Source organism: Ammospiza nelsoni, chromosome 7, assembly GCF_027579445.1.
Source record: "Ammospiza nelsoni isolate bAmmNel1 chromosome 7, bAmmNel1.pri, whole genome shotgun sequence".
NCBI classification, from domain to species: Eukaryota; Metazoa; Chordata; class Aves; order Passeriformes; family Passerellidae; genus Ammospiza; species Ammospiza nelsoni.
Window position 1 is genome coordinate 24,501,976 of NC_080639.1, and position 21,492 is coordinate 24,523,467.

A 21,492-nucleotide genomic window follows, 5' to 3' on the forward strand; every position below is an offset into this window, starting at 1 on the left:
TCTGGTCCCCTTTACTGGAAACCACCTTCATCATCTACCTGGGCTGTTCTACACTGATGGTCATTGTTCTCTCTTGGGTGAAGAACCTTGACCCTTCCCACTGGAGCCCAGAACTGTGTGCAGTGCTCTGCGGGGCAGAGATGTCCCTCATGGGGCAGCAGGGGGCCATGCACCAGCATGGGCAAGGCTGGAGCTCAGCAGGCTCAAACAGCCCCTCTGTATGAGGACACATGGGTCTTTGGTGGGACTGGGACATATCCCATTGGTGCATCAGGGAGGGTGGTCCATGGAAGAGAAGTTTGGAATGCCCAGACTTGGGGAGCCAAGCCCTCACTGGCAGCTGGCTCTGGAAGCTCAGCAGTGGCCGTGGGGAGAGGAGGTGTCCTGCACGCGCTCTGTGCAGCAGTGTGGTTGTGAAAACAGCTGCCCAGTGGCTGCTTCCTAGCTAGGGAAGCATGGGGACACTGTTTTTCGTAACCACAGGCACACTGGCACCTTGCCTGTGGCTCCCAGACACTCAGCAGAGAAGCCACAGAGCAGATCTTGAAGACTGGTATTGCACTGGGAGCCAGCTGGCCCCAGGAGGAAAATGAGATGCTGCAAGCAGGATGCCTGTGCCCTGGAGCTGCCTGCACCCAGAGCGTGCTGCCTGCAGCGCAAAGCACCCCTCCAGCACAGCGCTTGCACCCCAGCCATGCCTCCTGCAGACTGACAAACATCAAGGGATCTTATGTTTTCCTCTGAGTGTCCCGGGGTCTCCAGCTCACAAAGGGTCTCTACAGAACAAAGAGCACAGGGCATTGTGCTGGGAGTCTCAGCCAAGGTGTGCTGGCATTACTGGTATGCTCTTTCACAATGCCATTCCTATAATTGTCTAGAATGCAAGAGCAAGCTGCAGTCCTTGCAGATCCAGGATGCCCAGAGCCTGGTGCCTTGCTGGGGGATGTGATACATCCTTGGGGGGAATGGCCCTGCCCTGCATCACTTCTCTGGGCATCATCAAACACACCTTGTCCCCACTCTGGTCCTCTTATGGGGGAGTCATATCCTAGGATCCTGCTGTGGCAGAGCAGGTGGTCTGGGATTAGCAGGCAGGGGGTGAAAGGGCCAGTGCAGAGTGGTGAGAGCTTCCGTGGTGAGTCAGTCATCACCCCAAGCAGCCCCGGGGAGGTGGGAAGCCAACGGCACCTACCAAGGGCTGGAGCATGATGGATGTGCAGAGCTTCCCTGCCCTGAGTAGCACAACCTTAGGTTTGGCCAGCCTAGGAGGGAAGGGAACCTCAGGGGGTCCAATTAGTCCTTGGGCTAATGGCCAAAAGGCAAAAGTCTGTGGGATCTGGGAAAAGGGCCTTGATACTGGAGATGGATATTGGAGATGGAAAAGTAGGATCTCAGGAGGGAAAATGAACTGCTGGAGCATGCCCTGTCAGAGTAAACTTGCCCCATGGGAACAACATTGCTTTCATGCCTCACAGGGCAAGCCTGGGTGCCCCAAAGCCCCAGCTGAGATCCTGTTCCCTGCAAGAACACCAGCCCAATGTCTCTGCTGCTGGGAGCCACCATGGAGACCTCGTGTCTCGCTGTCCCTTCTGTGCTGGCAGACAGAGCCATGCAGGTGCCGCAAGGTCACTGAAGCTCCTGTGCTTCCTTTCAACACCTACAGCATTCTCCTCCTCTCCTCACCTGGTTCCAGAAGCAAGGACCCCATCCACATGGTCCCTTCAGGAGGGAAAAGCCAGCCCTCCCCTGCAGGGGTGGTGAAGGGCAGAGCATTTGTCCCGGCCGATGCAGCTCCAGCTGTGTGCGTGAGCGTTATGAAACGAGGACACGGGCCACTCCCTGCTGGACCTGGGCTGCTCGCTCCCTTCCAGCCTGGTATTTTCCTCCTTAATTTAGTTTTTTTTATAAATTCACTTTTTTTTTTTTTTTTTTTTTTTGTGTGTGTGTAGCCCCAAGGGGTCCACAGCCGTGGGAGGAGCAGGGAAGTTATCAGAGCCAGGAGACAGCAGCAGCATGATTCACGGCCTGGCCTCTGCAGGCTGCTGCAGCCCTCCCGACCACCACAGCAAGCTGCCATTTGTGGACCCCCATTGCCTGGCCCACCCGTGCTGCCTTCCCCTCTCCCTGCTCTCTAGCCCCACCATCCCTGTCCTGGAGTGTGGGACACAGTGGGGCAGCTCCCAGCTCCGCATGGTCACAGGCATGGGGGCAACAGCCAGGATTCCATGGCATGGATGGGGTCTAGCATGCATCCAAGTGGGCAGAAGCTCCCCAGCAGCCACCTTGCAAGTGTCTGGGATGCCTGTGATGGGTCCTCACCTTCTGCCAGTCTCCAAACAGCTGACAGGACGGTTATTATGGGATGGCAGGAGAGCACCCGAGAGAAAGTATCATACAAGTAGGTCAGTAGCACCGAGGGTTGCCCTCCAACCTTCTGTCACCCTAGAGGAACGGAGAGCCCTTGGCAGCAGGAAGAGCAGGATGCTGCATCCTGAAATACCGTGTGCAGTCTCCAATCCACTTTTATTCACAATCAGAAAATAACTTACCATATAATAACACAGACACAGCACAGCCCCGGGCACCCGCCCCTCTGGCCGCGAAGCCCAAGCCAGCCCAGAGGTAAGAGCTGAGCCCCAGCCCGGGGAGCCGTGCCCCTTCTCCATCCCACGGGGTGCTCCAACCCCATCCTGCTCCGAGCACAACCTCGCGTGTGGTTGGAGGAACTTGTGCACAGTGCTAGTGTGTGTCCCCCCCCACTTCCCTCCCACCCTGGGCTCCCCATGCCCTGCTGTCCACGACCCCATCCTGCTCCATACCGCTGGGTGCCAGCGGGCAGTCCCCCACCCCCAGGCCCTCCCTCCGCCCCCCCAGTGGTGCTGGTGTCGGCGGTCTGTACAGCATGGCCGTGGGCTCCCCGGGGCCGGGAGCCTTGGTGCTCTCATGTGGGGTTGGGGGGCAGCGGGCAGCCCTGCCCTGCCCTTCCCAGGTGACGACAAAGTGCTGATTTTGGAGGGTGCCGAGCATGTCCTCTCCTGCTCCCTCGGAGCGGAGGGAAGCGGGTATCGCGGCTCCACCTCCCCCCGGCGCCAATCCCCGTCTCCCTCCCCTGCCGCAGGCAGGCGTGCTTGTCCCTGGCACCCTGGGGTGGGCACCCAGCCCTGCCTGGCTACTTGCACACGCTAACCCACTCGGTGATGCGGCACTCCTCGCACGCCACGAAGCAGCACCAGTGGAACTTGCAGTTGCAGCGCTCGCTGCGCGTCTGCCGCAGGATGTTGTGGCCGCGGCCGCAGCACAGGCTCTCGCAGTTGTCCATGCCCGGGCTGGTCTTGTTGCACAGGCGCCCTTGAGTGCCCAAGGAGTCCAGGGCCGGCTCTCGCTCGCAGAAGTCGGGTGACTTCTCAAAGTAAACCAGCTCGCTGATGCCGGCCCGGCGGCGGTGCCGAGCGTGGCCCGGCTCCAGCTGCCCGGCATTCCGGTTGTGGGGCCGGATGAGGGTGGCCCCGTAGAAGCGGTCCTTGAGCAGGGACCCCACCAGGCGAAACTCAGGCGTCACCTGCCAGCATGTCTTCAGCTGGCAGCTCCCCGAGGTACCGTGGCATTTGCACTTTCTCCTCATGTTGTCCATCACCACCTGGGCGCAGAAGGAAGGACACAGGAGTGAGCATGAAGGAGACACGTTTTGGGGACTGGAGAAGGCACAGTGGAGCTCTGTGTGGGTTGGCACCACGGGAACATCAAGGGCTGGCATGAGTAGCCATCAAAGCTCTGGAACTGCAAAGCCAGCAAGGCTGCGCCCTGTTGCTGTGCCCAGTGCAACTCATGTCCCACACCCTGTCCCTTCCCATCCTGGTAATACCAACTGGCTTTTATGTTTCATCAAGGGATTGGCACCTAAAGGAGGGGGTGAGCTCTTTGAGCACAGGGAGGAGAAGGAGCCTGGATCTCACCTCCCACTGCTGCTTGGTTCCAGCAGCAACAACCTGATCATGGACCCCACTTATAAGCCAGCATGGCTGCATGTGTGCAGCCATACCTCCCCAGTGCAAGGGTCTCCCAAACACCTCACCAGGCAGCAGCATTGCAAGTGGGCCAGGGGGAGGGATACTTCCCCTTCCTTTCCCCACCCCAAGGCCTTCATCCCATAAAGCCCCAGTTCTGGGAGTCCTAGGAGCAGCTCTGCTTTTAGCTCTTGCCTGCTCTCCTTCAGCCAACCTGGTCACAGTTCCAAATTCCAAGCAGGGATCACATCCCTCACTTACAGTTTGTAGAGGCTGCAGTGTGGCCAGCGCTACCCATTCCCCCCTTCAAGGGCCAGGGTGCATAGGCTGGGCTCTGACTGTGGTTTGGGCCAGCCTGAAAGCACAGCTCGTGCAGGGGTCAGAAGCCAGTGTGGGGTTCCTTGGACTCCCTTGGCAAGGCTGCTGAGCCCCGAGATTGCATGCTGCGAACCCCTACATCCCTCATCCCTGTAAGGGATACTGCTGTGGCCAAGCCAAGAGAAACAGCTCATGCCCATCAATCCTGAGGGGCACAACATGGCCACACATCCCCACACAGGCTGGAAAGAGGCAGTTTATAGTGTCCTCTGCTCTGTCCCAACAGGGATTCCCTCCCTCCATATCCATGTGCTCACACAGGCTTCACCAAGTTCCCTTCCCATGCGGACACCCAAACCCCACCAGGAGTTCAGATGGGGCTTGCAGACTACAACAGGCTGATCCCCATACCCAGGGCCCTGCTCCAGGGCTTGTGGGGCACTCCAGGGGACACCTGTCCCTGTGAAAGGTGCTGTCCTACAAGGCCATCTACCTGGCTTCATGCCTGCCACGTGTTGTCTATTCATGTCCCCCTCCCTGGGAGGGACACATGTGACAGGAGAGCCTTGTTTGGGTAGGGGTGGGTAGTTTTTATTCCTTGTTTTCTTGTTTTTGAGTAAATCTCCAAGTTGCTAAGCAGTTATGGTAATGAAACACGCCTGGAGCTTGGGGCACATGGCGGAGAGGTCTGGGCTGGGCTGGAGTTTGGCTTTCATCCTGCTCAAAGTCCTGCTCCTGCTGGGAAGAGCCTCCACCTCACAGGTAATGAGCTACCTGGCCTCTCCACCATGTTCTGGGTGTGACACCAGCTGCTAACCACTGTTCTTGTCACTATCCCTGGGAACAGTCTAGCACTGTCACCCTTTCCCACATTCCCACCCTGCTGGCTTGGCTGGACCAGGAAAAATCTGTATTCAGGGCTGTGGCTGGCAGTCTCACTACGAGGATGGAGGGGACAGTAGTGTGACAGCTGGACAGGGATTCATTTAGGCCTACAGCTGGTCACAGCAGGGGCTGAAGAAGGTGTCAAGTGTGGCCATCTCCATCACCCAAGCCATCACTGCTGAACATCCTGAGCCCTAGCACCACAACACCTGTCCACCCCTGCACAGGTAGCACAGAGGGGACAGGACCCTGGCAGAGCTGGGACATGCAAGAAGGGCCCATCTGAGTCCTGGCCCCATGCTTTTGTCATTGAATTCTCTCCATGCACCCTTACCCGTCCTTTCCCTGTCTTATAGACACCCAGGTTCGACACATGCCCGGACTCGCTGGTGCTTTCTTTCACACATTCCCAGCTCCTCCCAGGCACGCTCATAAGAACTTTATCGTAGGTCTTTGTTGTGAGGGTAATGGGTAGTTCCTGGCTTCCTTTCATCCTCTCTTGCTCTCTGATCTGGTGAGTTAGGAGGACCTGCAAAGCTTCTCTCACACTCCTGCTGCTCCTTGCTGGGGAGCTTGCTGCCTGACAGGGATGCAGAACACCCACCTCAGTCTTGAGTTGGACCAAGCAATGATTGTCCCAGGGCTTCCTATTCCTCAGGAGCAAGGTAACCACTGCAGGGCTGTATCAGAGGACGCTGCACATCCCTTGCAGCTGCGATCCCCTGCCCAACCTCATAGGTGGGTGTAAAAAGGGAAAATCAGTGTGTTTCTGCCTGGTTTCGAACCAGGGACCTTCCGCGTGTCAGGCGAACGTGATAACCACTACACTACAGAAACCACCTCTGATGGCACTTTGGTGCCACCATCCATGGAATTGTCACCTCCCACCATCATTGAAGAGTCTGAGCTGGGAGACAGGCTCACCCACAGGCACAGCACCCTCGGGACACACAGGAACCACAGAGAGGATGCTCAGCATCAGTGAGATGCTGGAGAGCTCTGGGTGCTGCAGCTGCTTGGTGCATGGAGAGGGATGGTGCATGGCAGGGCATGGCACGAGGCGTGCACGTCCACATCACTGCCCTGCTGAAGAGGTTCAGCCTCAGGACTTGGAGGGGAGGACCACAGAGATGCTGCAACCAGCACAGCCATTCCTTTCCAGGGAAATCCCAGGAGATTGTTCCTTATTACAGCAGGAAAATTGCTCCTAGTAGTAAGTGGGGCTTGGGTGGGTGTGGGACCCACAGCATTGATGTAAGAGCAGGTGGGGAATTGGAGAACCCATCCCAAGTGGGAACCATCCCCAGGGCCAGCTCTGGCAATACGCACAGCACCAACAGACACAGACCAGGCACAGCATCATCTCCTTGCTCCAGTGCCCGGCACCCACAGCACCACACATGGGCTCACACCTTCATCTCAACAAGGTCCCAGAGCTGCCTGTCCAGGCATTGCTTCCCCACCTGCACAGGTACCATTCCCCTGTATTCCTTTAGTCTTCTTCTGCTTCTTCTTCTAGTTCCCAGGCTCCTTTCATCAGTCCAGATCCTGTATCTGAAGCCACCAAGAGCAGACATTGCCAGTCTTGTGGCTATCTGTCCTCAGGGACAAGCAGACCCCAGGCATTCTCACTGTTACTGGATCCCATGGGAGAGGTTTCATGACATCCTGCCAGAGCAAATATTCCTCTCTCACCTTCCCTTCCTTCTGCAGGCTGTGAGGTTTCCCTTGAGAAATAGGGAACATGACCACAGGTTTCTGAGCACTGCCAAGAGTCCTGGAGATCTGGGGCATGGAGAGATGTAGGGGAATCAGGACGAGCCCTGCAGTCAGAACTGGAACAGGGGTCTTGCCCAGATTGGGCCAGAGCAGTCTGCAGAGGATTCACCTGCCTAACACGGAGTGAGCTTTGACCACACACAAGCAAACAAAGCCAAACAAATCAAAAGTTTTGGTATTCCCCAGACATTTACAGCTTGGCCAAACTGGGGTGGCTTTTCCAGGGCAGTAAACCTCAGCTCCAGCATCAGCGTAAGCCACACATTAAAGTCCTGCTCTGCAGCATCCTCACCTCACAGCTGGCCTCAAACTTGCTCAAAGCAAGAGACACTCCAAATGTCTGAGCCATCCCAAGGAAACATTCCCTGTGGAATTCTGGCCTTTTATTATTTATTCTTGCAGCCTCTACACATCCCTTGGCACAGCCCTGGCAGCATGTGGCTGGGGTCTTGGGGACATGTGTCCTGTTGGATTCAAAGGATTAGCTCTCTCAGGCACCTGCTGTGAGCAAAAGCAGGCAGGGAAAGGCAGCCATCCTCCCAGCCCCTCCTGCCTTCGTGCTTCTTGTCTCCAGTGTTTTAAACCTCAGCTTCCAGACAGAGTGAGCTACTAATTAGTACCTGTAACGAGACCTGACATCATAAGAATGGAGGGGACGCTGTCCTGCTTGCCTGAGCAGGCTCCAGCACACTGCTCGAGATGGGGGACAAGGCTGTGGGCTGTCACCTCTGCTCCCAAGGGCATGCTGTTTCCCAGCTGGCATAGGAGCCCACTGCCTAACTCAATCTCATTCACATCTGCCTCCTCAGGGCACTGGCTCCCTTTCTGGAGGCAGACACATCTAGGTGCTGCAGAATCTGTGCTGTGTCCCCATGATGTCAGTGACTTTCTCCTCCCTGTCTTTAGCTTACCCCACTGCAGCTGCCCAACACCAGTTCACTCTGTCCCTGAGAGGCAGGAGCCAGAATCATTGCTGTGCCACCCCAGTAGCACCACTGCAGCACAGACAGGTGACAGTGGCCTGGCCAGCGTCCCTTGGCAAGGCCACAGCAGCAATGCTCAGAGGTATTGCTCCCAGCAGGTGCTTGGCCAGCATATCCTTGCAGCCCTGTCCTGCTAAAGGCATCACTGCCTTTGTTCTGGGCACGACTGGGGAGAGGGGGTGCCTTGGGGGCAATCCCACACTCACAAACGGTTCCACAGCAGCCAGCACGAGTCCCTCAGAGACTTCTCACACATGTCCTGGGGACCCTGTTCCCCCCATCCCCTCCCCACAGCCGTGACTGGCGCCCCACTCACCTGCCGGCCCACGCGGTTGTTGTGCAGCCGCATCCGGGAGTGGATATCCCTGTAGGTTTCCCGGGAATCAAGGAAATCCTTGGAGAACTTCTCTCCGTAGTCCACATCAGGGCTGCAGCCTCCCCATTCCCAGGAGTCCTGGAGGCCAGGGGTCTCAGCGGGCATGTGCTCCATGTGCACGCCGTGCACCATGCCCTTGCCGCGGTTCATGGCCTCCAGCTGCAGGCGGTGCAGCTTGCGCCGGAAAGCCTCCTCATCACCCCGGCGCTTCTGGTCACAGCCACAGGCCTGCAGCTTCCCCAGGGCACAGGCGTTGGACACGGCGTGCACCACGCCGGCAGCCGCTATGGCGTAGGCAAAGGCGCTCTCCCGAAAGCCTGCAAGGAAGGACACACTGGGTCAGGCTGGGTGCTGTGACCCCCAAGTGGGGCTGGGTGAGTTCATCGTCACACTGGGGTGCAGGGATTGGGAGCTTCAGCTTGTGTCTTGCTTTTTCCTGATGCACCAGCTCCCACATAGGCCAGGAGTGAATCGCCACTCTCTGCTCTCCAGCCCCATCCCCACCAGGACACACTGCTGCCCTGAGGGCTAGCCCTGCCCTAGGTGGGACCCCAGTTTCCACCATCACCCTGCTCTCACATCACTCCAGGAGATGCCACCACAGCACTGCTCAGGCATCAGGCTCTGATGGGAAAGGCAATCCTGCCTCCCTTCTCCACTCAGAGTTTCCTACTATACTAAATATAACACTGGCTGAGAGATATTTCTGCTGAAGAATGGGCCACTTCTGCTTACTCACAGGGTGCAGATTAGGCAGTAAAAAGAGCAGGGTGCACTGCCTGTCTAGCCCCATTCATCTGCCCATATCCCTTTCCACCCTGAACCCTGCCAGGTCCCACAAGAAGCTCTAAATGTGACACCAGGCTGGAAAAAAATGAGCATCCCTCATCAGTTAGAGCATGGCGTGATCATACCGTGCACTGCCAGAGCCGGCAGCTGGTTGTCATTAAACACTAGGGAGTGAGGACATCCACAAGTGTCATTAGCGGGGGACAGGGCAGATGGGGACAGGGACAGGTCTCACAGAAGGGGCTTCATCAGGCTCCATGTGGCTGTGAGCAGGGAACACCTGAGAATCTCTTGGCTTCACTGAAGCCAGGTGAGGACCCTCTCCTCCCTGGGAGTTTCTATTCTATTTGAAATGCAAAGTACTATTTTTGTTTGTGGTTCCCAGGTCAGGCGGGGAGCCTGCAGTGCCCTTTGCTTTGGTGCACACTGACTGGCCCCAGCATGAGGCAAGGATGCAGGGAGTGCCAGATTTTGTGCCGTGGCGTCACATGTGAATAAATAAATAGCTGGAGTTCCCAGCCTCTCTCCCTCTGTTGGACATGAGCAGTTTGCCTTTGACACAGCTGAACAGACAACAAATTTTGGGGTGTTTTCTTCACCAAATCCACGCCATCAAACAGGGGTCTGGGTAGAGCACCCCAAAGCCCTGCCTGTGCCCCAGAGCCAGGAGCAGGAAGAGTGCAAGCGCTGCTGCTGGCCGTGCTGGGCAGTGCTCCCATCACGCATGTCTCCTCCGCGGTTACTGCCGCCCGCTGAGCAAACGCTATGATCTTATTAAAGGAAAATGAAATGCAGCCCGGAAACCTGCATTTAAAGTCGTGCTGCTCTTTTGTGTGTTAATTTGACACTAGTGCGTTTAAAAAATTAACGAGGCACTGCTTAAAAGCCAGCAGGAGCCTCTCCCAGCTTCCCCTCGGTGTGGGACAAGCTTGCTCTCAGCCTGCCTCTTTCCATGCACAAGTTGAACAACATTTTTCAGCGGGCAGGTAATGGGGCCGCTGGTGCGTACACTGTGCCGTGCAGCCTCCCCAGGGAGAGTGTTGGCAGGCAGTGCCTGCAACACACCCACAGCGCTGCTGGAGCATGAAGGCCCACATCTGGGCAACTTCAGTCCCCAGGTGAGCGAGGGAGGATGGAGAACCAGCGCAGAAAGGTCTCCTGGATTCCCAAATCCTCCCTATGTCAGCTCTCTGATCCCACCATCTGGGCCAGCTTCAGCCATTCATATGCCAAACCTGGGCACAGCCCAATTCGTCACTGCCACCCTGCTGGGCATCCCCAGCTCCTCGCACAGCCAGTGCCTGGGGACAGGGGCAGCGAACCCTTCACCAGCACAACACCTTCCTCTCAGCCCTGCCTCTTTCTCACACATTTCTCCAGTCTAAAATATAATTTCCGGTGTGGCATCTCCTTAAAATCTCTTCTGAGCCCAGACACAAGCTCTACCCCACCCAGTCCGTCTAGCAAGCCTGTGTCCTGACAGGTAAAGAGGTCAGGTTGATTGGGCACCCTCCATGGCTGGGAAACCCATGGGTTAAAGCCCTAGTCCTCCCTCCTCCTCTAGTGCTCTCCCAGTACATGTGAGCTGATGGATGATGTATGGGACCTCTTGTCTGGAGCTGCCATTCCCCAGGTTGTGGGCAGGGGACAAACTGGTTCCCAAGACATGGCATCGCAGCATACAGGAAGTCTTGTTCCCATCTCATCATGGTCCTTTCCCTGCTCAGTATCACTCTGCCTGGCCCCACCACTCTTCCCTGCCTTCTCCCCTTCTTCCCTCCCCTGCTCTCATGGGGAGCTGTGAGCAGAGGGGAGGAGGGGTCAGGGCAGCACTGGGATCACAGCAGCCGTGCCAGTACAGTTTTGCTAGGAGGTTCAGTTTACATTCCTTGCTCTACCCCAGCCACACCAGAGACAGAGGATTGAAGCAAAGCAACGAGCAACATGGCTGCAACAACCACCTGCCTCGTGGGCTCAGCAAGGCTGGAAGCTTCCTGGAACCACAGCCAAGAGTGGTGTGTGGTGGCCAGCCCTGAGCCCTTTGTGGGGAGGCTCTCCAGCTACCCCAGCCACCTAAAAAGACCTCAGCAGTGATTTTTGAGTCACCCTATCCCTCCAGAGACCACAGAAGAGGTGTAGTTGTGGGAAGTACAAGAAGTATTGCATCCTGCAGGGAAGAGAGAAAGGAGGACACAACCCTGACACCACCACCAGCATCCAGCCTGCTGTATACTTAAAGACCATAGACAAGGACAGGTCGGAAATCTCTTCCCCAGGTCAATTCCCAAAGCAGGGAATTTTCTTAGGCGAGAAGGTTTCACTGTCAAGCTGTGCCTAAGAGATGTGGGGTCATTTAGCAAGACTGCAAGTCCCAGCAGCACTGGACCTACCACGGACACTGCAGTTCCTCCATCCTTCAAGAAGATGTGCAATGAAGGCTACAGGGCTGGCTCAAGCACAGCTCTGGGCTCTACAGTCTGTAGACCAGGGACAGCTGGAGGCACAGCCTTCCTCCCACAGCTCACCATCACATCCAGGCAGCAGCTCTCTCCCAGCACTGATCACTGCAATGCCTGGCTGGCACTGAGGGAGACAGCCTCACGCAGGCCCACCCCAGGGTACCCCAGGGATGCTCAGCTGCCCCCTTCATGGCAATACCCCCCAGGATGGGGTGCAGCTGCCAGGAGCTGTGGCCACATTGCCCCAGCCCTGATATATGGCAGAGGAGAACTTCTCCCGCCACCTCCTGCGAGGCCTGCCAAGACGGCCAGTCCCGACATGCTGCCTCTCCCCCAGCCCCGCTCCCTCCCCTCCCCTCCCCTCTCCCTAATTAAACTGCAGGTGAACCTGCCAGGGTCTGGCCCAGCACCAGGCACTAAATGCCTCCCTGCAGATCCCAACTTGCCTCCCTGCACCTCCTTGAGCGTGCCAGGGACAGCCCGCAGACCTCGCTGCTGTCCGCCCACGGCAGCGTGAGGGAGCAGCCCTCGCTGCCGTGCAGGCTGCAGGGAGCCCAGCTCGGCCCCACATCGCCAGCAATGCTGCCTGGCCCCAGGGTCTCCCTTCCACCACCAGTGGGGAGAAGGTCCAGGGAATGGGGGAACCCACAGGGATGAAGCCAAGCCTCCACAGTACCCGCATGTGCTGCAGGGCCAGGTGGGCAAAGCCCTTGGTTTGCCCGGGGGTGCATAAATCCCTGCCAGCAGCCCAGCTGCAGGTGCGCCAGGCCAGGCGCTGCGGTCTGCGGGCTCCAGAGCTTGGCTGGGGCTCTGCAGAGCTGGGTGCCGGGGTCCTGAGCTTGGCAGCATCTCCCTGGATAGCTGAAACAGCACCTGCCTCCCTCAGCACGCGGCAAAGCTTCCCCAAGCTCCGTTTCACAGCTGGCTGGGCCCCAGCACCTGGTGTTTCCAGCCTTGCAGGGAGTTCCCCACTCCCTGCTGGAAGAAATCAAGATCTGGCCATGGCCACGCAGACCCTTTGTCACCAGTGAGCCCTTCTAAGGTGGGCATAGGGCATGGAAACATCACCCATCTCTCCAAAGGCTGCAGGAACCAAGAAATACTGCACTCCAGGGTCATGTCCCCTCCAACCACGAGCCTTTGAAGGCCTTCAAGGACATCCAGCCCCTCCATGGGGGGGTCCTAATTTTTTTCAGAGCTCCATGTAGATGGGGCTCAGGTTGGCATGAGCAAAAGGGAATAGTCAGTCCCATAGCACACCTCAGACAGCCCCTGCCCAACAGCCAGAGAGTCCCAGCCCTGATGGCATTGTACCCACCCATGGGTGCACACACACTGGACAAGGACCAAGACTCAGTGACCCACCACCATCTGCAGCTTGGTTTTTGTCAGACAACCAGGCACAGGTCAGCCCAGCCAAGCCACACAGTGCCTGGGAGCCCACAGATGCTGTGGTGAGACAATACATCAGGACAACAAGCCATCCTCTCCAGCAGGGTAGGCACAATCATGCTGCTCACCCTTGGAGCAGGAACATGGGATCTATTTCCACTGCTGGTGTAGATGGAGCCACCTGCCTCAACCTCATTGCTCCTTCCCCCTACCTCTCCTGAGGCCAGAAGAGAATGTCTCTGTCAGCTAGGTGAGCACATGGAGGGAGAGGGAGGTACAGCAGAGAAGGATGGGACCAGGCACAGCACTGGAGAGTCCTGGCAGAAGTGACAGTGCCAGAGAACGGGCAGGAAGGTGGTGAGCACAGGCAGCAAGCTGGGGAGCCAGGGAAGACTGGAGAATTTGCAATAGCACTGTTGAGCCTGGCTTTACAAGGACATGGGCCAAGGAGGATGAGGGGTGCAGATGGCACTGGAAACTCAACAGAGGTTACAAATGACATCTCACACCCCAAGGATGCAGCATCAAAAGACCAGACCTGAAAAACCCACACACCATGGTGGTGTCGCAAAAGAACCCAGTGGCTCTGTGAGAGCAGGGATGGTGAACCCCTGGGCACCCTCCTTGCCCTCCACTAACCTGCTGTTGAGTGTCACAGCCACTGTTTCCTGTGCCCCAGGGATGGCAGCATCTCCCAGGTCTGTGCTCTGCCCAGGATGCTGGCAGCATCCCTGTCTCCAGCTGTGCTGCTCTGAAGCCACCCTAGACTCCCAGCCCTGTCTGATTTGAAGCCTCTCCTTCCTGTCTCCCCGGAGCTTGCACTGAAACTTCTGGGATCAGCTCAGCAGGATGAGGAGATGGGCACCCATCTGCCATTGTCCTCTTCTCCGTCCCCAGGGGATGAGGTCCCTGGCAGCACTGAGTGCCTGGATACTGGGCACTGAGGGATGGGCACCATGGGCTGGAGCAGTGTAGCATCCTGTCTGGCTCATGCCCACGCTGAAGAAGACGTGAGAGATGCAGGAGGACAGGACAGAGTTGGGGAGCGAAGCCAAGTGGGGAGAGCGGGAGGGAGAAGCCAGCTACAAATAATTTAAAGTGAGATTCACGCATGGCTGAGCTGATGGCAGAAGAAGTGGGAAAAGGAATGAAAGATTAAAGGGGTCTGTCACTTCGGGTTACAAACAATGATCCTACAAGCACGTTGTGTTCCCAGGCACGGCAGGGATGGGGCAGGGCACAGAGCAGAGCCCTGCTCCCTGGAGCTCAGGTGCATTAAAGTCTGCGCCATGGAGCTTGCACCCCTCACTTCTACCACTCGCTGAGATGCATCCCCTCTGTGATGGCTGTGCCTGGAACAGATGGAAGGCAAGGCTCACAGCTCCAGCACTGCTACTCAGGGACATGAGTGGGTTCAAACTGGGCCAGGGCTCTGGTATCAAGGCTTGCTCCATGCCAGAATGGCTCCAAGCAACTACATGAGATGGCTTAGGGCTCATCCTGCAACCCCTGCTGCCAAAACAGTAGTGCCATGAGATGCCTGCCTGCTCTGATGCTCCAGCCCTACCTCCATCCTGCCCTGCTGCTGGATGTCGTGTCTCCATTCCAGAGAATGGGATCCCACCAATGCTGAGAGCCTGGGCTGAGCCATATCCAACAGCTTGAGACAGGGGCAGGACTCCAGGGTCTGTGGGAGCCCCCACATCCATCAGTCACAGCCCTGACAGCAAGAAGGGCTGTAGGAGCATCTGAGACACAAGTGAGGTGCAAGGCCCTGGGGCCAGCAGCAGACAAGGTGAGCTGAGGGAGGGATGCAGGCCACTGCTCTCTGCTGCTGGTGCTTCTCTCCCAGCCTGGTGGTACCCAGAGCAAGGCAGCTTGTCTGGGTGTGTGAGCAACTCGAGCCAGCGTGCCAGTGTCTCCTGTGCCCGAGGAGACTAGAAGTGAACCACATTCCTCAGAGGACCTGGAAATACCTCGATGCTTATCAGGGCTGACAGTCCCCACCCTTCCTGCCAGGCCCTAACCTGAGTACTGCTCACAGAGGGAAGAGACGCTGCCCTTCTCCAGGCACTAAGGTCCTGAGAGGGACCGGAGCTGCTCCATGGCAGGACCACAGCTCTGATGCCGCATATGCTCTGAGGAGCATTCCACCCGGCAAGGCTATCCAGGCTGCCCTGGACATCTTGGACACCAAAACACTTCTGTGATCCCCTCTCCAGCCTTCTCCCCACTTGCTGCCTGTGGGCTCCGGCCACCACATCCCCTCAATGACATGTAAGCCTCAAGCTGCCACCCTCTCCTCATTGAGACTCTCCTCATAGTCCCAGGGAAAGAAGATGTAGGATATGGAAGGATGTTTGAATAAGAGTGGATGGTTGCAACTCTCTGCTGGGCATCAGGCTGAGAGGCTCACAAAGCGGGTATGTGAGCAGTTTTTTGGGTAGTTTTCACTTCTCTTGGGGGCTTGAGGAGTGATCTGTGTGCTGGGCACATGGCCTGCCCTCAGCACCCTGGCTGCTGGCCACTGGCACCACACTGTCCTTCCTGACCCTGTGGCAATGGGCACTTAGAAATATGCTGAGGCACAGGTTTCAATGAAGGGTACTCAGGTGAAAATATACATTCAAGTCCTCTAGAAGATCCCATCAGGTCACAACCCTAATCTGCACCATGCAGGCCACCCCTCTGCATCCCAGAGACTGCTCCTGAGGGAAAGAGTATCAGCCAGGGAGGCTCTGACACAGGCAGAGCCAGACATGACTGCGAGGGAGAGGAGATCCTGGCACCAGGATCCTTGGCAGAACGTGGAGAGCTAGGAGAGCTCTCTCAGCAGCATAGTTGGGGGCTCTGTGGGCAGGTGAGCTCCCAGGACAGCCTGTATCCCTGTCCCCTCTGCCATCATGCTTTAGGGTCCCACAAAACAGCGGCCCCTTAGCCCTCTGCACTGGGCAGAACACCAGGGTGACAGCTTCACAGAGCTATGTCCCACTAGTTAGGGGCATTTCAGCTCATCACAACACACTAAAACACCATCCCCAGAGCAGGACTGAGCCAAGATGTTCAACTGTATCCACCAAACCAAATCCCAGAGCACGGCATCCACCTTCAGACCCATCAACTATGCTGCACACCCATGGCACTGCTCCAAACACCAGCCTACACCACACAGGGAGAAGATGCCAGAAAGCAGGAGGGCCTGGAAAGAGCCTTAGGAACAGCTGGAGTTGGTCAGGGAGGAGCAGCTCAGGACAAGGGCTAGTGCAGTACAAAGGTGCATGGAACAGCTTTACCATAGTGCAGTGCTCCTTTGTCTGGGAGACCATAACATTTGTCTGCTTCATCCATGGGGGTGCTGAAGAGCTCACCTCATCCTCCCCTGGGCCAGGGAAGAGCTGTGCAGGGGCCCAGGGGGAGCCCATGAGAGCTCCAGAGAGCAGGGGCTGGATAGCGGGACAGGAGGGGAACCGTCCAACCCTTACCTCGGCTGAAGATGATGCTCTCATATGGAATCTTGTTCTTGGTCTCAAGGCTGGAGCAGTTCCAGCGCTGGTCCCGGAACTGGTGCTGGCACTCATGGATGGCGATCTGGATGCCCTGGATGGCTGAGGCGGTGACGTCGGGGTGGCGCACGCACACCTCCAGCTGCCGCCGTGTCAGCCCCGGCAGCGTCAGGCACACCGTGTTGGCATTCAGCACTGGCTCTGAGGGCAGCTTCAGGCCCAGGATCTCATTGGAGCACGAGCTGGGAGGGAAAGGACACCCTTGAGCTCAGAGCAAGCAATGTGTCAACCACTTGATTTTCTATTTGGGGAAGGGGAAAAGTCTGTGGGGGACACAGACAGGGAAGGGAGAGGCTCCTCAACCCACACAGTGCCCATTGCCTATAGGGAAGGCTGGAAAAACTCAGCTCAGCTCAGCTTATCCAGGCAGAGAAAACCAGCAGCACTGAGGCTGCAATCGCCTCCAACAGCATAAGTACAGTACAGGCACCCTGTCAGCCTCTGCCAGCAGCAGTTAAATCTGGCCATCCTGCCCCTGGAGCCCAGCATCTCCCAGGCTTGCTCTCTCTGTGTGCTCCACCAGGGATCTCCCACACCAGCCATGCACTGCAGACTCTCAGCACACAACGGCCCAACTCGCCTTCCACAGAAAGCGTGGGCTTCCCCCTGGGAGAACTGACAGACCCTGGAGCAGGAGGACCATTCCAGCCAGTGTTGCTGGCTGATCCCCTCCCTGCATCTCCTGCATCCCCCCAACACTGCTGGTCCTTACAAGGGAGGTAAAGAGAAGGATCAGCGTTTTCTTTCCAGCTCAGCTGTGAACTATGGAGCCAAGCACTGTGCCAACTATCCTCAAGCTCCCAGCAGCAATCCCAAGTCCACTGTCACATCCTAGCCCCACTGAACCAGACACCTGTGGCCACAGAAGCAGAGAGAGCAGCACATGGATGGGTGCAAGGAGAGGCACATGGTCCATGTCAGGGGTACAGGTACTTACACAAACAGAGATGTGACCTGGGGAAATTGGGAAGTGTGGAGTGTGTGGAGATGGGATGTGGGATGTGGGATGTGGGATGTGGGGAGACAAAGCATGTCCAGAAAGAGATGCCTGGAGCTAATACAGAGGTACACATGACAGACAAATGTGGAGAAGGAGACAGTAGGAAGTGTTTGCCCAACTCCAGGGAATGGCCTGAAGGACTCTTGGATAAACCGTGCCCAAGTGGAAGACCCACAAAGCAAGCAGCAGAGAGTGGGACATCCAACAGCATCCAGCATCTTGCAGCATGGTCCACTAGGAGCTCAGCACCACCCTGCTTGTTCAGGAGAGCTTGGTCCCTGCTGGGAGCTCTCCCCAGGAAAGTCTCTTCCTGTTCCCCAGGACAGGCAAGAGCTGGGTCCCTGGGAGAAGCAAGGAGCTCAAAGCCCTTTGAACTTTGATTACAGAAACAAGACTTGGAGGAGGATGCTGGAGGAAGGACTGCAGCTGCCAGGTCTTGGGGAGAAGGGTTACTCCTCCTCTGTTCCCTCAAACCCTGCAAGCCTGGTGCAGGTACATGGACAGAAGCAGCTGCCAGGGGATGAGATCCCTAGCTCAGCACTCACCCAGCTCTGGAGGGAAGGTTCAGCCCCAGTGTCTCTGCTGAATTACAGCTTGCTCAGGGCAGAGGAAGAGCTGTCAGGATCAGGCTGCTGCTTTCTCCAGCTTCCCAAGGGTGTTTATACGCATCCCACCACTTCCATGGGTAGTATATGAATATGCCCCAGTACAAATCCACAGTGACGCCAATAGGGAGAGTCGAGGTGGAGCGGAGAAGAGAGACAAAGGGAGTGCATCTCTCCAAAACCCCTACACAGGAGGGGAAATCTTCTTCCCAGCTTCCTGCACTCACTCCCACTGTCAAGCAAGCCCTGGCTGACAAAAGATGCAGAGCAGGACACAGCCACCACCATCTCCAACCCCAGGAGCTCTTGCCCCAAACACTGCAATGACTTTGTTCCCTTCATGTCCTCAGCCTGACACAGCGCCTGCCATCTCTTCCCAGGGCATCCCGGGATGGGGACGATGCTATGGTCTTTCTCCCGATTGCACTGCAGGGAAACTGAGGCAGGGGCTCCGGAGAGTAGAGGGAAGGTCCTTCTGCCTCTCGCTCCACCCAGGGCCCAGGAGGGCCAGGGACCGGCAAGAAGCTGTCACTGTCACACTTCTTAGGAGGATACAGCGCTCCCCCCAGCTCTCTTCCCCCTTTAAATCTGGATTTAAACTTGATTTCACGGTGACAGGCCCCCAGGTCACAGGCTGCAGCGGCTGCTGCTTTAATTAATACAAGTCCCAACGTTAACAAATTATATTTAAAGGGGCTGGAGGGAGGGGGAAGGGCGGGGGACCCCCCCAACTCGTACCAGCATCAGGATTAACCCCCGGCTGCCTGCAGTGCACAAGTTTGGGAGTGGGCAGAGGGAAGGCGAAGACGGACAGGGACGGTGAATTTGGGGGTTCGCTTTCTGGAAAGCAGGTGGCCCCCTCTTACCCCTCTAGCATTTAGGACAGGCGGAGCCAGGGAGAGGACGCAGGGGGATCCAGCAGGCACCGACCCCCAGGACAGTGACATCCCAGCCGGCATTCCCCCGTCCTCCGCGGGCGAGCGGGGAAACTGAGGCAGTCGGGGCGGGCGCTGGAGCGTCTCTGGCCGGGGAGGAAGGGGGACAGCCTCCTGGAGCGGGAGAAACTGCGCATCCCGCCGGTGTTCCATCAGGACAAGGGAAGACGGAGGGGGGCAGCAGCCCTGACAGCCCCTGGAACGGGGGCCGCAAGCGGCGGGACCCCCCCGGAGCCCCCCGGGCAGACCGCCCCCGGTGCGGGGCTGGGCGCGGCGGCTCCCCGGCGCCCTCCCCGTGCGGCCGGGGCTCTCAGCGGCGGGGCTGGGGATGGAGGGGTGCAGCTCCTACCTGGGTACCCAGAGGCTGAGCAGCAGCGAGCAGAGTCCGTGGGCCAGGGCCGGGCGCATCTTCGCTGGGGCAGCGGCTGTGCGGGCTGCGGGCGGGCGGGCGCCTTTGGGGCAGGGGCGGCGGGGCTCGGCGCTGCTCTCTGCCCGCTTTGTTTGTTGTGGGTTGTTTGCTTGTTTGTGTTTTCCCCTCTCCTCCCTCTCACTGGCTCCCTGCGCGCCGGGGCTCGGCTCGCCGGGGCGGCTCTGCCATCCTCCCGGGATGCGCCCCCCGCCTCCCGCCGCCCCGGCGCCCTCCGAGCCCGGCGAGGGCTGCGCGCCCCCCGCCCTGCCCGCCGCCGCCCCGCCGCGCACAGCCCCCCGGCTCAGCCCCCCATGGCGGGACGTGCCGGGGGGCCGGGGGGGCCCTCGGCCCGCGGGGTGCGCTCCCCCGCCGCTCCCCAGGGCGCCCCGGGGCTCCGGGGCCGCGGCGGGCGTGGGCAGGGCTCGCCGGGCGAGCGGCTCCGCGGCTCCCGCGGGGCCCGCAGGCACATGGGGAGCCGCGGCCCCCCCGCCGCCCCCCGCCGCCGGTGTCGCCGGGCCTCCGGCGGAGCGAGCAGGGTCGCGGCCGGAGCGCCCCGGGAGCGCTGGGCGCGGAGCGGCGGCGGCAGCGGCTCTGCCTGGGATCGCGCTGCGCCGAGCATTACTCAGCGCCCGGAGCCCGAGTCCCGACACGTCCAGACAGGAGCCCGCGGGGGAAGGACGGGGCAGAGGGTGGCAGCGGGGCGGGGAGCCGGCGTGTCGCACGCAGCCTACCGGAGAGGGAGCGGGCGGCGGGGGGGGCGAGCGGGCACGGGCGGCGGGAGAGTGGGCGCGGGGCCGGGGGGAAAGCGGCGTGGGGTGGGCACAGCGTGGGTGAGTGGGCACGGTGTGTGAGGTAAGCGTGCGGAGCGCGGAGAAGTGTGTGTGGTGGGAATGCTCAGCGCGGAGGAGGGTGCGGGTAAGTGCTCGTGGTGTGGGGTGAGCGTGTGCGGCGTGGATCCGGAGCGCGGGCAGAGCTGAGTGTACCTGGCCCGTGGGCTTGTTGTGTGCGCGGTGTGCGGGACTGTGCGTGGGGCGGCAGGTGAGCGTGCATGCTGTGGCACCGTATTCGTGGGGACTTGGGGGACTGAACGCTGCTGGGAGGAGTGTGCTCAGGGCATGGGGGAAAGGTGCTGTGGGCGTGGGGTTTGGTGGTGTGCACACGGAAGCAGAGTGTGCACAGAGTGAATGTGGATGGCGTGGGGTGAGCATACACGAGGTGCGCAGTGAATGTGCTCAGCGTGAGAGTGCACCAAGTATGGGTGAGGGCACAGGGTGTGGGGTGATCGTGCACGGCTTGGTTCAGTGTGTGTGGGACAAGGGGGAGTGTGCACAGCATGCATGAGCAGGGGACCCTTGTAATCGGTGAGAAAGCAGTGTACAGGTGAGTGTGCATGGCGAGGGGCGAGGCTGCAGGGGTGTGATGTGTGTGCAGTGTGGGGTGAGTGTGTAGGGCATAGGGTGTGAGCGGGCACTGGGTATGGCATAAGGGTGCAGGGCACGGGGGAGTGTGCATGGAGCACAGAGAAAGTGTGAGTGGTGAGCGTGAGCGTGTGTGGAGTGTGGAGGACTGTTCTCAGTCCCAGTGCCTGCATGCCCTGGGTGTGGGGCGAGTGTGCACAGGGTGTAAAGCGAGTGTGTGTGATGTGGTCAAGTGTGGACAGCGTGGATTGGATGTGATTGGAGCATAGGGTGAATAGGCAGGGTATGAGGGCAGGGGGAAGTGTTAATGGGGATGGAGAGAGTGCAGGGTGTGGGGTGTGTGGGGAGTGAGTGTACCAGCATACAGGAAATCCATGGGGCATGGAGTGAGCAAACACAGAGAGAAGGCTGTTCATAGTAGCATGGAGGAGGAGTGGGGACAAGTGTCCCTGTGGTTTGGCATGTGCAAGAGATGCTGGAGGTTCACAGAGGTATCAGGGTGTGCACAGGGGGACTGGGGATGCTGGCACAAGCTGTGGTTGTGCAAGAAGGCATTCATGATGGTGTGGGCCATGTG

At 58.5% G+C, this 21,492-nt stretch overlaps 1 protein-coding gene and 1 non-coding gene across 2 annotated transcripts; both read right to left on the reverse strand.

The window, feature by feature from the left end:
* Positions 1-2,892: 2,892 nt before the first annotated feature.
* On the reverse strand, positions 2,893-19,798 carry WNT10A (Wnt family member 10A). The gene is made up of 4 exons (XM_059476043.1): positions 19,438-19,798; positions 16,468-16,730; positions 8,286-8,662; positions 2,893-3,637 (listed from the first exon to the last, which is right to left on the reverse strand). The coding sequence occupies exons 1-4, from the start codon at positions 19,494-19,496 to the stop codon at positions 3,170-3,172; spliced, it is 1,167 nt and encodes a 388-aa protein (XP_059332026.1). The 5' UTR covers positions 19,497-19,798; the 3' UTR covers positions 2,893-3,169.
* TRNAV-GAC (transfer RNA valine (anticodon GAC)) lies at positions 5,972-6,044 on the reverse strand. The gene has a single exon. It is a non-coding gene; the product is annotated as a tRNA-Val (tRNA).
* Positions 19,799-21,492: the final 1,694 nt, after the last annotated feature.